The 14,611-nt window shown below is 32.4% G+C and overlaps 1 protein-coding gene across 1 annotated transcript in view; it reads left to right on the top strand.

The window, feature by feature from the left end:
- The first annotated feature begins 9,897 nt into the window (after positions 1–9,897).
- LOC108776711 (uncharacterized) overlaps positions 9,898–14,611 on the top strand; it is a 39,380-nt gene continuing 34,666 nt past the window's right edge. Inside the window, exon 1 of the mRNA XM_018543405.1 lies at positions 9,898–10,060. Coding sequence (XP_018398907.1) covers positions 9,898–10,060 — 163 coding nt within the window. The remainder of the gene's footprint in view (positions 10,061–14,611) is intronic.

The following is a 14,611-nucleotide window of genomic DNA, read 5'->3' as shown; positions in this document are numbered from 1 at the left end:
GTGCCCCTGGTACCCCGACCAACAGGGACAAGTTTATTCGATGGATGTTCACCCGCAACGCGTTTCGGTATGTGCCAAACACTGAAAGGATTTCGCACGTTTAATGCACCGAATTTCAGCGCCAAATTCCGACGAATTATTCACGAAATCTGATCGACATATAGAAGAACATACCGTTTTACGCAACGTGACTCTAATTTATCGTCTGATAGTATCGCTAATGGCTTTAGTTGGATTAATGTGACGTTTCAATACTCGAGAAATTTGTCAAAAATCATAAAGTATACGGTATAAAAAAGTAAGAGAATTCATGCGAATATTTCTGCATTAACCGTATAATTTATTTACAGCTTTATTCATATTTGTAACTAATAATTGCATCGAGATACATAAAATATTTTTTTCAATAAAATGAAGAAAGATTTTCTTTTCTGAATGTGTTTCCATCTCTGTGATTGAAATGCACTTTTAAAGATTGTATACGTTTTCTGATCATACGACATAAAGTTTCGTCGTTTTTCTCTGCAATTCAGGCACTATATACACAGGTATCGATTCCCGAGGTCAAAATTAGCAAAGTCATTGCACCAAATCATATTAATTCATCGAGAACGAATTGCTGACGCAAGTAAATAAATTTCATAGACGATTATTGCCTCAGTCATGAATCTCGTTGAATTTTGCCACGAAATTATTCGCAACATTCTATCGCCGTCATCGCTGCTGCGATCTGCACCGAATTAGAACGATTCAGTTCGACTGAAGATTTAGGATAACTCGGCTGATGGTAATTACATACTGAAATCGAATGGCGCGTCTCGTATAGCAACGGGGCTATTTTCGATGTGTGGCATGCTAGAAAATGATCGTCTAATGGCGCCACGGTACCGGTGTCGATCTGACACGGTTTATCGAGGTAATCGATAACGAATATGCGTACCGCCTAATATTCGCGATCCAAATACACGCAATTTACCTTGTCCACCTGAGTCAGCTAATTACGCGCTCGCTGAGCTCGTAACGTTCCAGTATCGTCGATGGTATACTCGGTATACGCAAAGTTAGCCAGACAAAAGCAAATTACTGTATCGTATTTCAGTGAGCAAACTCCAACGTACTTAATTTTATGTAACTTACACGTATGAAAAACAGAAATGCGTTTGTAATTCTGCTAAATTACTTTCCATTAAGAGAAAGAGAGATGTTTTTTCCTTTCTTTTTTTATATTATTCTAGCTATAATTAGCTCATTTATAATTATCTATTCGCGAATATAAATTATAATATAAAAAAATGGATATATATACTTTTTAGTAAAATACGTGTCTCCGTGAAGCATACAAATTGTTTTCATGTTTTTTATTATAAGTATCGTATGTCTTTTAATAACAGTTATTAAAACAGATTCGTTATAATACGAGCTCACTACGAGGTCACCTGATGAGAGACTATCGTCTTTAAAATTTATACCTGAAATTCAATCCGACGTTTCTCCGAGTTCCATCGCGCAATTTCTACGAATAGTGGATCTTCGCGCATTCCTCGAAATATTTCCGGATCGTCGCTTCCGTTCTCCTTGGTAAAGCTCTAGAAATCGCTTGAGAAATCATAATCGAGAAATTTAGGGGTCAAAGTTAACCAACCTAAACTTATTGTTAAAAATCATATAATTCGTTGCAAAACGAGTTTCTCATTAACATACATTGCAGTGTGTTAAAACCTCTCAACTGTATATAAGTTATTTTGTTTCTCTGTTATATTGAACACGTTTCTTTTGGGTAAGCTGATTTAATATGTTGTAAAGTGAATTTCTCAATGTTGTTACATTAAAGTAAATTATTGTTGTACAATCCTACGATGTAATATTTACTGCAGCACATACTGCCACATAAAGTCGCTCATTATTCCGTTGACAAAGAACTAAGATTACAAATTCCAATTTGTTTGAATATACGATTTAAACCGTATGCAAATGTGAGGCTTTCACGAAATAAGGCAAGATCTCTGAAACTACCTTTCATCCACATTCGCATATATCTCTGTGCCCTCGAGCGAGCAAGAAACTCTTTCCGTTCTTCTTCACCACTCACGCTCGGGCGTTGATTCGTTTGAAGGAAGATACGTTATTCAAATGAAATATGTCTCTTCTTTGTCGAGTATATATATGCATAAACTTTCTTCGGTGAGAATTATTGGAAAATTTTTAAAAGTTGTTTTTTCTCGAAAAGACATGACGCGAATAATGTAAATATAAAGTCAACTTGTTCTCTCTTTGTCCTGTTAAAACTATGAAGTCAGTATACTTCTTTTAAACGCGTATAAATAATGAATAAATTGTTATTATATTGTACTATGCCATTTATTTAAAAAATTTAGATCTAAATATATTTTTAAACATTTTATTAAAATTATTAAACTTATTAGAATTTTTTTGAATTAGAAATTAGGGTTACGATAAAAAAAAACTGTTAAAAAATGTTTTTTATTATATGTTTTTATACGCTTTTTATAAAAAAATATACAATCAATAATTAAATAATATATTGTATTATGGTTTAATGTGTGTGATAATGAAATAATATAGCTTATTCTATGTATTTAATTCCATAACGTTTCGCGAAATTAATTTGAGAAGTCTACGAATTAATATTCTCTAAAGCATGCCAATTGTCGTAATTAATTCTCAAGTATTTCATTTTCAAACATCTATACTATTATCTGCGATATGGATTGCTCGAAGATATGAATAATCAAGCTTCACTCCGTTCAACTTTGAGAGATATCTATATCTAACACGTATAAAATAAATAATAAAGCAGACATTCGTATATGTATAAAATACACTTATCATTTACAATATATAGGATTTTTATCTCTCCTTCCTCACAATACATCCAAATGGTGATAAGATTTCATCAGATACAAAAATTATTTATTTCATCAGATATTTTAATTTTATCACCGACATTTCAAGACGCAAGATAAACATTCCAAACTGAAAATACAGTCGATATATATTATAAGTTATTTTATTCTGATAAAATAAGATCGAATAATTGAATGAGCGGTGGTTTGTACTACAATTTTTCGAAAATTTTAGAAAAGTACTTTACAATATGAAGTTTTATAGCTACAGAAACGTTTATTTTCAAAACTAAGAAAGAAATATATATTTTTTCCAAGTTAATTGCAAGAATTCATGTGAAAGAAGTGGGAAACAAAATCAATAAAATTGTATCCTTTTTAATTTTCGAGATGTTTATGCTGGATACTCAAACTAAAACCTATTCTGTTGGTACAACTAGTCTTTAAAAGTTTATTATACGAATCGTTATTATCTTTTTCTCTCTCATCTTTGCGTAGTCTTAAAAGCATTTAGCAGAAATTTTGACAAAATCCATTCATATCGATTCTCTTTTATTACCGAGTAGAAACACGTATTTTGAATGCTTTTGCATTCAGCACTCAGTCTCAAACGAAAATGGAAATAGACTGGGATGAGTAAGAGATAAAAAAAGATGGAGATACAGGGTTACAAGAGATAAGATAGGAAGAAAACGGTAGGTATGAAAAGGGCTGGTGCGATAAAAAAACCTTTTTTCTTTTCGTTCTAGAAGATTTTTTGTCGTTGCCTGGTAGAAAAAAACAGGGGGAGCAAACGAAAACAAGGGAGAGGAACCACACAGGTTGTATCTTTTACGCGAGCCATCCTTTCTCGCGATAACAAAAGATTAGACATGAGGGAGACCGAATGACGCGTCTCCCGTAGAAAGACATTGTGAAAAATGATACAGCGTTAAGATGCATTAAGAAAAAAGTCATAGGAGAAAGTTTCGATCGTGATGTAATATATGTTGACTGCAACGGTATTAGATAAAGACATACTTCTTAACAAAATATTATTTTCAAAATATTTCGATGATCCGAGTAACATTTCATCTCAATAATAAAAATTTATTAATAATAAATTAGTTAAACGTCGAATGAATTAGAAATATATCGGATTAATACTGAGCCAATAATTTTGCTATTACAACAAAAGCTTTTATAAATTATTAAAATAACGTAATTAAATGCATACAATAGTATAATAGTACATAAAAAATGCTATTCGAATTGAATATTAAAATATATTTATATATTATGTATATGTATTTTGTATATCCATAAATTTACATGCAATTCATCATGTCGGGAATTGTATGTAAATTATAATTAAATAATAAGTATAACCTTTAGCTGAAATATTTGAATAATAAAATTATTCAAATTAATCTCTATAACACAAATCAAAGGTAACAAATTGAAAAATATAAATGAAAATAATCTTGAAATGTACGATGCATTTTAAAATTATAATTACCACTAAATTTATTAAATTTAAGACCGATGTAAAGCAAAATTTCTCGTGGCGGGATGAAATTGTTACATGTGTTTTTCAAATGTGAACTGTGACGATTTAAATTGATATCAGAACATTGAGATAGTTAAATTCTACATAATCCCAGCTTCATTTGAATTTGAAAGGCTAAGATTATAATGGCGGAAGCTTCAGTTCAGAGACGCGGATAGTGCTTTTAGCTTAAAGTTTCAGTGACTATTGGCATATACATGTGCACCCAGACTTAGACATGACATTTGCCACGAGTGTACGTATGTGCGTGCATGCAACGACAACGCGATATTATATTCGATGTCGGCGGAAGAGAACTTTGATGAAGTTTGGCCTGCGGTTGTACCTGGGGGAAGTTTCCAAAAAGCTATTGTGTATCCAGTGTGTGTGGGTTATGTGCCGGAGCGGTTAGTAATTTTGCCTGATGACAATCTGAATTTTGCCGTATTATAATTGAAACACGCACAATACTCACGACGTAATCTTCCTGTAACTAGGTATCGTGAATTTATCGCTCGAATCTGATTTCAATTAAAAGTTGAGCACTGTGACGCCGGCATAAATTACAATCTAGGCACGCATAATGTATTTCACAGAAAATTTTATGAGCAATTAATGCGCAAAGAATTGCTTCATTGCATTTCCAAACACTGACGTGTTTACAATTTTATTTCAAGTTTACTTCATATTAAAAATATATAACTTTTCAAATTAGAAATATATAAATTAAAAATATAAAAATAATTAAATTATTAACATGAAGTAATCTTTAATATTTTAAATCTAATTATATTCTTAAGTACATATTTATAATTCACGTGCATAGTCGTACTAATTACAAACTTGTTTTAAAAAATTAGGAAAGAATCGACTAAATGTGTGTCTAAAGATGTACTATATAAGATAATAGTTAAATCTCAGCGGTAATTAAAAGCTTAAAATTTCAGCATCCACTTTTCACCAGAGTAACTAAGCTTGATGCTGTCTTGTAGATGACAAGGGCTTTTCAGTCATCTTCGTGCTTGCCGTGATAGGCTTCAGGTCAAATCTCCAGAAAGTTCAGTCAGTATAACATCATGGTTGCAAAAATATTTTCTGAAATTGTAAATTAGACTTAACTCAAGGACATCTGCTTGTAAAATGAATAATTAATACGGACAAAGAAACAAGATCAGCGATCAACTATGATATTAGTACCCGCCATAGCTACGTAAACTTTCGAAAAGCTAAACTAAAAATTTCCTTTCTATTCAATCGACCTGTTTACTTTGATATTTTATTCGATCTCATTCACTTTCTCCGAATTGCAACATTAAGAAGTATTTTAAGAGCTTTTCCTCCGTTATGAATAAGACTCAAGATAAGTAAAATCGATTCACCGTTTGATACTATTCTTAAGTAAAATAAATATTTCTCAGAAAACGCAAAGTAAACTTGAATTCTTGAGGTTTTACACAAAAATGGTATTTATTTAAATACATAAATATTTTTATGTGATATACATATAAAATTACGTGTATAGATAATTATATTAATTTATTTGTCAGTAAAGAGAAAAGTATTTAATTTGAAGATTTAATATAATTCGTAACATTTAAAAAAAATATACAAATTTAATTTTAAATATTATAGCCGAATTCGTTCGAAAAGGATAATTAACTGATTTTGGGAGTTCACAATTTTCATTCCCCATCCCTCGTTAGATCCTCATCGTTTGCATTACTAAAACAGTCTCGATAGTAACCCGCTGTTTATGTAAATTATACAGCCATAGATTTTCCCGCGAAAAGCGAAAACATCGGAAGTGAACGCACAATGGTACACTTGCGTGTCGAATAAATTTGATTGTGAATTATACTTCTGTTTCCATTTTCACTCATTATTTTTTTTATAAGAAAAAACAAACGTTTCAAGCAAATAAAAATAATCCACATAAGTTAATCAATAGATACATTAATTAATATTTTTACTTTTTATTAATAAAGTAGTATTAACTCAAAAAACTCAATCGTATATACTTTTATAAGATCTTGTACGTAGCGTCTTGATCATTAATTAATGCTGACTTAGCCTTTAAACCACAAATAGTTAGACTGTCGTCCTGTCCGTGTAGTTAATTAAACCAAGTCAATAAACATCATCGAACACACATACATTACATCAGTCAAACAGATCGATAATGAAACCAAATAGACACGAGATAAATGTCTTATAAGATGGCGGCGACGCGATCGTTCTTTATTTAGAAAACTGTATAAAAGTGGTTTACTATACTTTAAAATAACTATTGCAATTATTATTGAATCAAATAAATTTCTGCATTATACGTTTATATTTTTTAAATACTGTTTGATTATATTTATTATTAGGAGAATATTCATTTCTTTATACAGATAAAATTGGATTACTCGTTGTAAATGCATAAATTTAGTAGAATTCACAATAACTATAATTTGAAATTTAATCTAATAGATTGTTCTTAGCAATTTGAAAGTTGCAAGTTCCGGTGTTAAATATATTTGTATTATTTGCGCGAGCGTGTCGCCATTAAGAAATTAATTTTGTTTAAAGTTCCAACGGGAGGTATTTATAGGAATTTTCTAGAAATTGTGGAAATTCGGGACGAGAAAGGATGGCACGCGAAATGCGTGCATGGCGAGAAGGATGCCTGGTGTCTCGTGAAATTCGCCCGCGAAATTGCAGGCTAAAAAGATAAAAAAAAGTCGCAATGGGCAAAGACGTTGGCTGACGCAGCGGAAGCTCGAATCCCGCATTAAACGTTTGAATATTCGATGCAACTTCTCGGAGATATCTTGAGAATTTCCCGTTCCTCTCTCTCTTTATACAGCATCTGACATAGTCGGTGACACATATGATATAAACTCGCGAAACGCGAAAGTAATAATCTAGACTTAGCATTTTGAAACGACAGTTTCAGTAGCAGGCTGTTTTAAACTTTATGGAAAATATTTATTGTATCTCTAGCAGTAAAAAGAAAATATTTAAATTTTTCGAAAGAACAATAGATACATATTATTAATAATAAAAAATAAATATGGAATAAAAAATTAATAATAAAAATTCATATTTTATTGCTCGTAAAATTACTATTACATAGCTTTACACTTCTTTTTAATTTTTAAATTAAAGTTTACTGTATCTATATGTTTGAACATATTTTAGCATGGGGTATCGGAAGAACTGTTGATACAAATGAAGAAAGCTAAAGTATTAGACTTTTGTAAACGACATTAGAAATATCGCACTAGAATCTCATGATTTTAATGCAAAGATGACTTAAAGCACTTAGAGGCATCGAGGTTTAAATGGGCGATGGGTCGTCTTCTTACCGGGCGACATTTGAGAAACTTTCCCGCTTTCTTCCAGAGACAGCTCTGCATATTTCCTGACATTTAAACTTATTCAACGTAACTTTCGAGCGACGAGACAAGAAGGAGGCGAGAATGTATACCAGCTCGCCGCAACGATAACTTACTTTTTCCCTGCTTGTCTGTCTGATTTCCCTTCTCTTTAGTCTTCGTAATTCCATGAATACCGAATTGTTCCTTTCTTACCTCGCACTTAAATTTTCTCTTTGTGGCGATGGAAATTAGCTACGCATCGAGCCGATTGAGCGAAAAGAAAAATGCATGTCTCTTCCTCTTTTCTGCTTAAAAAAGATTACAACATTGTCGTATAGACTTCGAGAGTAAGAGGCTGATGATAGAATATACGCAGATTATTACAGTTTATGATAATGAAGATTTACCGCGTAATATATATAATATAATATATGTAATATATATATACCGCGTATGTATATTATATATATACAATATACATACACCATATTTATATAGTCATTTTGAATTGCGCGTCGAAATTTTTTCAGATTTAAAAACGCAGCTGAACACTGAAATAATATCACAATTAAATGTTGATGTTCAATAGATCTCTATTAGAGAGATCTTAATACAAATGTTTCTTTCTTTAACGGTTAGTTCTTCTTCAACGGTTAATTTTTCTTACTGGTTTTTATATTTTCTTTATGTCTATTTATAAAAACCAATTGCAGTTCAAGCGAATTGCGGAATTCGTTCCTATAGATCGTAATTAGCGAACTAGTTGATTAGTTACCATGCACGGTCTGACCTCAAGAAAAAAAAACAAAAACAGCAGGGGTTACGTCAGGGAGTCGAGAATAGCGAAAGTTTCGCTTCAATTGGGTGAACGACGTCGACGCTTTCAGGCGACGCCGGAAATCGAGAGAACGTGGTCTGATATCCTTCGTGTTCCTGTTCGATTTAACTTGGAGAAGGACAAAGTTGCGCGCGTTCACGTTGTTACGAAACTTTATCATCACCACAACAATAATATTTTTATGTTAGTGGTAGCAACTCTCTGTTAATCCCAGACGAAGTCGGGTACGACGTTTAAGTTCTCTTGAGTGATACTAGTTGAATTAAGTTCAATAAGCAAAATGTACATTCACTTTTTTATTTATCTTTTCATTTTGTCACAATTTTAACGTAAAATAAATATATTTTTTTAATAATAAAGCTACAAACTCTTATATTATTATTTAGTAAAACAATCAAGGTAAAGTAAATAAAGTTTGCAGAAATCAATAACATTTTAATGACGTTTTTTGAATCACAGTATAAAGTGGCATATCGACGTACATAATCTGCACGTAAAAACTTAGTTTGACTAATTCTCTGTATAAATATACTTTCATTTTGCTGACTTCTAATTCTGCGATTCGCTGTTTCATTGATTCACGAAATTCAAATACCATTATATGGTAGACAAATGTTTTTTCACAAAAAAAATTGTTTAATCAAAAATGTGTGATGAATCACGTTCCAAAGAGCAAGTCGTTTAAATTAAAAAACGCTTCTGCAAATATTACTATATTTCACGAACTAATTATATGTATAATTTACATGTAATTTGTATGTTATGTAGTATTATATTAATTAAACGTAATTAATTGTATATTAAAACACAATGAACAAAGAAATTTAAAGCTAATGAAAGTATAACGCGATTAGACAGATGCAAATTATGGATATCAACACTTTTATTACTTTACGAAAAGGAGAGAGATGATGTCGCATCATTATTCCAAATTGGTTTACGAATGATCGTGACATTATCCTTCTTGTAAAGTAATAAAAATTTTGACATTATAACTTGCGCCATGCTAACAGCGCTGTACCCTCATTATTTAAATATTTGAAAATGTGTATATAATTATTACATTTTAATTAAATATTATAAATATTACAAATATTGTAAATATTATAAATATAAGTAAAAATTATGCATTATATATAAAAGATGTGAATTTTGATATAAATAGGGATACGCTTTGGTCACAATAACGACGATCGTAACTCGCTTGGAATTTTCAAGTCACATGAAAAATTCAGATCACGAGCGCGCGAAGAGTTCTTTTTTCCATGATACTAAAACCATGCTACTTTTTATATTGTTTCAGACATGCATTGGCTCATTTGCACCTGCATCCTCACAGCGACGACGGTGCTTTCTTGCCGGCAGAGCGAATTTCAGTGCGCCAACGGGCACTGCGTCGCCCTCAACAAAGTTTGTAACGTTGTGGACGACTGTGGAGATGGGAGCGACGAGACGCGTCCATGCTCGCGTAAGTTAAACTTTTACCCCCTCCGGTTTTGTCGCCGTAGAAAGCTTGAAGAACGCTTTTAACGCGCCGACGAATGCATATCCACTCGACGAACTAATGCAGAAACCGCGATAGCGCGACAAATGGATCGCTGAAATTAGTTGGCATGAAATCCAGGATCGAAGGATCTCATTTCGAAATGTTTACTATCTGTTGTGTTAAACGTCGAGAATGAACTAGTAGAGAGAAAATTTTAGAGACGAGCAGAGAAAGTTTCACAAGCTCTCTAATTCGGTTAAATAAGTTAAAATAGTTCCATCACTTTTCCTTACAGAAAATGCTAGTCGATACTGGAAATTATTTATTTTAATGTTAAAGTACTAAATAATAATACTTTTATAATATTCAAAGTAAGTAATCAATCACTACCGTTTAGTGTTAAATTTCTTCAATAAGGATTTTATGTATTTTCATGAAAATTACAATTATATGAACGGTCTACAATTAAAATTGTATTTTCAGTAAAATTTATTCTTTTGTATATTTTAATTAAATGTTTTTTTTTGTCACGCACTAATCCAGTTTGTGCGAAGACAAGTGACCGAATTAAACGTCCGTTTCCAGCTCGCAACTGCCAGTATTTTGGTCTCAATTTCTATTGCGAGGTGTTCTAGGACGGTAATTGATCCCTTCATTGTTCTCTGGCAGGTAGCTTCGATATCCGCTTCGATACCCGCTTCAAAACGTGCCTTGTTGCGATTGCTGGCAAAGCCAGGGGTGCGCAGGAATTTCTACTTCGTCAGAAATGCCGACCTCTCCGCTTTCTTCCCCATACGAGCCAGTCGATGCAGCTTCGTAACGTGTAAAGACAGAATGAAATTCCTATAGTGTTACAAGAATGATATTACAACGCAACGTTCAAGGAAAGACGGTGACAGGATCACAATATTTCACGCAACGTCATATAAATTTCGCAAATGTTAAATCAAAATTTTTAATGCTATAATACGATTAAATATTATAAATTTAAAATAATTAAAGTTAAAAATTATAATACGACTATTATAGAAAAGTTGCAGTATACAGAATAGATTAGATATGAAAAGCTGCATTTATATAGTAATAAAATTGGTTGAATGAAGATTTAAAAGTAAAAGTAATCACACACAAAATGACATAAACTGATGGCCCTAAGCCTTTACGTAAAACAGAAAAGCTCTTTTACGTAAAAAAATAAAAGTCGTAAATATTTATTTTCGAAATAATTTATTTATAGCCCATCACATTTGCATGCGTAATATTTGTGGCAATCATTTTGTATCTTTCGTTGCAAACGCTTCTCTATAAATAATCTATGAAGATAATAATAATTATGAAAAATAAATGTTTTTATTTTTTTATGTATTGCTGTTTTTCTATTGCGACAGAGTATCAAACAAACAAACTGTATTTAAAAAAATAATCAAAAATGCATTAGGTTTATTAAAACTAACAAAAAGTAATTTGTACAAATATAATCTGTTTTTCGCCGTTGTGATGGAAACTAACCAACCGTCAATGTGGTGAGAGTAATAACTTTGATAAATACATTTTGTCCAATAACTATTTTGTCATTTTACAGCGAACAAAAAAAAAGATCAAAAAGTATACGTATTGTCAATAAAAATATATTGGGACAGACTGAAATGTTCAATTGTCACTCTAACATAACGTTTTTCACGTTGAAAATGAATTGACTGTAACAAAAAGCTGCAATATCACTCTCGACAGTTGACACGCAAATAATTTTACGATATTTATCTAAAGATACTATAAGCAACAGTTTTGTATGAGTTGGATAAATAAATTTCATCTTAATTAAACGGTCGTAAATTGGTCGTAAAATCTACATGCACAGAAGTGCGTCTATTATTGCGCGGTGAGAATTGGAAATATCACAAAATTTATAAAAATAAGATTGTTTAACATAACGATTTATCGTCATATAACATAAAAATCAAGTATGCAAAATTCAGCAGGCACTTTATTTTGAGAATCTACGATATGCCCGATGAGATGATTCTATACGTAAAAGACGAGAGAAGCTCCCCTTAGTCAGACCTGTCTGTTATCGACAGATCGTGATAAAATAGAGCAGTTTGAACGAGCAATTTGGTGACAAAAACCGGACTCGTCCCTTAGTCGTGCGTATATACGTGTCTACTTTTTCTCGACATCGTCTAATTTCGCATGATTTATTTTTCTTTCTCAGCATATCCATTAAAGGTGCCAACTGCCGCGTCTGCTTATCAAAATTTAGGTGCTCACACAATAATTATTTATAATTTTTATAAATTACCTCTGTTTTGAATAAACTAAGTCTCTAATTAAAAATTAGAGACTAAGAAGTAGAGGCTAATTTTTGTGTAAAAAATTAGGGACAAATTGTAAGTTCCTAATAAATGCATAAAAACGTTTTATATTAATAGGTTTTTTAACTAAAGTATTTAATTTAAATTTAATTATTTCTCTACGGTTTTCTTCTGAAAGTTATCTGATTCGTAAATAAATTATCGTCTCTCTATCATTGTATAATCTGTCTAGAACTATATAATTCATCCGACTGTCAATTACAATTTAAGTAGTTGCATTTGAGAAGGGTCCTGGATAAATTCTCGATCGGTTCTTTTTCCTAAGAGAATCAACCTTCGCCACGTGTACACAATAAAACGCTCGCCAGAATACACGGCGGACGTTTCCATGGCTGCCAGAATTTACTGAATACTCCGGCAAGGCCATCAGCAACGTCGTAGTCGTTTAATCTACCAGGGGTTTTTGCCTAAATCCCCCGCGTGTACGATGGAATGCCTCTGCCTTTTACATCCCCCTTTCACCTCTGTAGCACTTCGTGCAAAAGCAGTCAACCAACCAACCAACCACCAGCCAACCAACCAACCAAGCCGTCCCTTTCCAAAATCCAGCATCACGTATATGCTTGTCGTAATTAACCCAAGTTACGAGATGCGTTTATACACGGTGCGTATATGCAACGGCGCGGCATGGGTAGGAAATTATTTCTGGCAATGCGAACATTCCTTTATTTATCTGAACAACAATGAACTTTTAGCTGCAGACGTGAAATGAGAATATTTCTGATTTTGTTCGCTTCGAAATACTTTCTCGTTGATCGACATTAAAGTCTGAATCAATCTCCATTTATGAAATAATGTGAAAATGAAAACAGATTAAATATCATCTTTCACGTGTATACATACATTAATTGATAGAATAAATTTTTTTAGACTAAAATATGCTATATCTCACGTTTGTAAAAGTAAGCAATTTTCGTACAACAGAGGAAATAAAATTTGTTGCGTTATTCATAAATGATAAATGATTGTGCCTATTATTTATTTAAGCTCTTTGTAAGAAAAGTATCTTAGGTTATTATCTGGAAGTAATATTATTACAAGAAAATCAATTACTTCGCGATTTATAAATCTTATCGTTTGTTCGCGTTAATTAACATACAGTACAACCCCGTTACAGACTGTAGACCTTAAACAAGTTATAAAGACATCATTAACTCCGTGCACAGGGAGTAATTAACCTAAATTACCACCTGCGGCGTAAGAACGGGGTGCAATACATAAACGTGTTCATTGGTGTAAGAACATTCGATTGCAGGAAGCGATTTCTCCTTGTTAACAAAATATACGCAACATTGCGCCGAGTTAATAAATGTACATTACGAACGTACTAAGTTCCCACTTTCAGTCGAGTAACGCCGAGTTTCGCCAGGATGGAAAGGGTTGCTTGAAGAACATTGCGAGTTATCTCCTAGTACGAGGGTATAAGCGAAACATTCTAGTCACGTATCCGTAAAGCCAGGTATTGTACGGACCAGAAAGAAAAATTGCAAAAAGAGGTATGCAATGTTTTCGTGTAGCATCGAAATCAGACGAGAAAAGCCATAATTTTTTTATCATTATATACAGACTATAATTTTGTTTGCTTAAGTGCGCTTAAGTTTCCTATCTCAGTTGACAACAATCTCCTTGATTAATTGGAATTAGGTTTGTTTTTTTGCCTAATAAAGTAACCAGATCTTGTATGACCTAACATTTAATATGTCTCATTCATGGCTAATATTATTTGATAAATTTAACAGAAAACACTAGTAAGTCGTTATTTGATCAAATGTCTGTACAAAAGTATAATTATATTATATGATGTTGAAAGCGCAACAGAAAATCTACATACAATAATATATTTTGCGAGCAATAGAGAAACGATTATTCGAAGTGCGATTTGACTAAGAATTCTCTGAATGATATTATCGATTAAAGTCCTCTCACGCCACGGAAGATGTCGGTTCGATGATTGCGCCATTAAATGTCCCATTTATCTTCCTCGTACCTCAATGCGAAACTTTTGAAATAAAATAGCTTGATAGTCGGCCTCCTGCCGTTACATTGGCTTATAAAAGGACACAATTTCTCTCGACTAGAAGTCTTGGCTTCTCGTGGAAAGGTTGGCTCGCCAAAGTTACGACAGGTAATAACAAACTTTCGTATTCTTCCTCCTTGCGAC

The sequence above is a fragment of the Cyphomyrmex costatus genome, unplaced genomic scaffold, assembly GCF_001594065.2.
Source record: "Cyphomyrmex costatus isolate MS0001 unplaced genomic scaffold, Ccosl1.0 scaffold374, whole genome shotgun sequence".
Lineage (NCBI taxonomy): Eukaryota > Metazoa > Arthropoda > Insecta > Hymenoptera > Formicidae > Cyphomyrmex > Cyphomyrmex costatus.
This window is presented reverse-complemented; position numbering and strand designations above follow the sequence as displayed.